Raw genomic sequence first — 1,509 nt, forward strand, 5'->3', positions numbered from 1 at the left:
AGTGTTGTTGTTTTGTGCAGGTGAATGCGGTAGATAACCTGGGTCAGACGGCGCTGTACCGCGCGGCTCACTGCGGCCATCTGCAGACCTGTCGAATGCTCCTGAGTGCTGGAGGTGACCCGCTCATCACCTCCCTACAGGGCTTGTCACACTCCCAGCTCGCCAATGAAAGCATTCAGGAGATACTGCAAGGTGATGTTTACTTCAGATTCACAATTTCCTCACCCTCATGTCCTTCAAAACCTGTATGACTGAAAAAAAATCCCCAAATTTAAAAATAATAAGACATTTGTTATACCATTAAAATATTTAAGACTTGTTATGATCTTGAATTCCATACAACTGAATTTTTTAGATCTTCAGGGGCTTTAATTTCAAGATGCTCCTAAATACATTTTACAGTTCGCTCATCTATTTCTAGTCAAAGATGTGAGTGAAACACTCACACTGTTGAGCCCTGTAAAGTGCCAAAGTGTCATGCTTGCAGTTATAGAAAATATTTTGTAATTCCTAGAGGGAGCATGCACAGGCAACTCAGATACAGACAGGCAGCTGTTAGAAGCCTCCAAATCAGGAGATCTGGAAGTCGTAAAGGTAAGGACTAAAAATACACCAAAAAGTGTGATGGTTTTTTTCTCCCATGTAGTTGTGAAATCATTCTGAAGTTGATTATACCAGATTCCCATGTTAGAGCTGACATTGTTCTTCACCTTTCCATGTAGAAGCTCTGTACTCTTCAGAACGTGAACTGTAGAGACGTTGAGGGAAGGCAGTCCACACCTCTGCACTTCGCTACGGGATACAACCGTGTGGCTGTGGTGGAGTATCTGCTGCAGCACGGAGCCGATGTACATGCTAAAGATAAGGGGTGAGATGTCACAAGACTAGAGATCCAAATGTAGAGTCAAAAAGAAAGAGAATTTGTGCACCTCTGCAAAGCCGCAGCAAAATAAATCATATTTTTCCAGAACTGACTAGATAAGTGTGTTTACCCCAAAATAATACAAAAACAATAAATAGAAAGCATCTTACTATTTCACTGGCTGCATTGTCATGAAGGCATGACTCTTGTATGGAGGCCCAAACCTGCAAAAATTTTAAATAAATGAAAGAATGTAATAATAAGAACATAAATAATGGAATATATGGCTTGATAAAACAAATGCAATACAGTTTAGTATGGTTTTCTTTCTTTTTTTGTATTTATTTTTAACTTTATTTGTTCTTTATTTTTATCAAGTCATTTAATCCGTTATTTATTTTCCTGTTATTAAATGTACTCATTCATTTGTTCATTTCTAATTTCTGCAGGTTTGGGCCTCCATACAATGGTGCTACATTTAAATAATAAAAAAGTATGTCATACATAAACAGACATTACATTTATTGAAATAGACATGCACGTGTTCTCTCTCATTAAACAGACCTTATTCAATGAAATTTAAAGAATATATATTTTAATTTTTAGAATATAGCCACAATTTTTTTTTTTTTAATAAAACAGTTAAT

General features: G+C 36.6%; 1 protein-coding gene across 1 annotated transcript; it reads left to right on the forward strand.

The window, feature by feature from the left end:
* Nucleotides 1–24: 24 nt before the first annotated feature.
* On the forward strand, nt 25–1,331 carry LOC107736410 (tankyrase-2-like; the record flags this gene model as incomplete). The annotated part of the gene is made up of 4 exons (XM_016547830.1): nt 25–192; nt 515–594; nt 723–868; nt 1,312–1,331. Coding segments are annotated over exons 1-4 (343 nt in total), but the record flags the coding sequence as incomplete, so codon positions are not given.
* Between the last annotated feature and the right edge of the window lie 178 nt (nt 1,332–1,509).

This window comes from Sinocyclocheilus rhinocerous, unplaced genomic scaffold (assembly GCF_001515625.1).
Source record: "Sinocyclocheilus rhinocerous isolate Xijiao unplaced genomic scaffold, SAMN03320098_v1.1 C36679878, whole genome shotgun sequence".
In the NCBI taxonomy this organism is placed as follows: Eukaryota; Metazoa; Chordata; class Actinopteri; order Cypriniformes; family Cyprinidae; genus Sinocyclocheilus; species Sinocyclocheilus rhinocerous.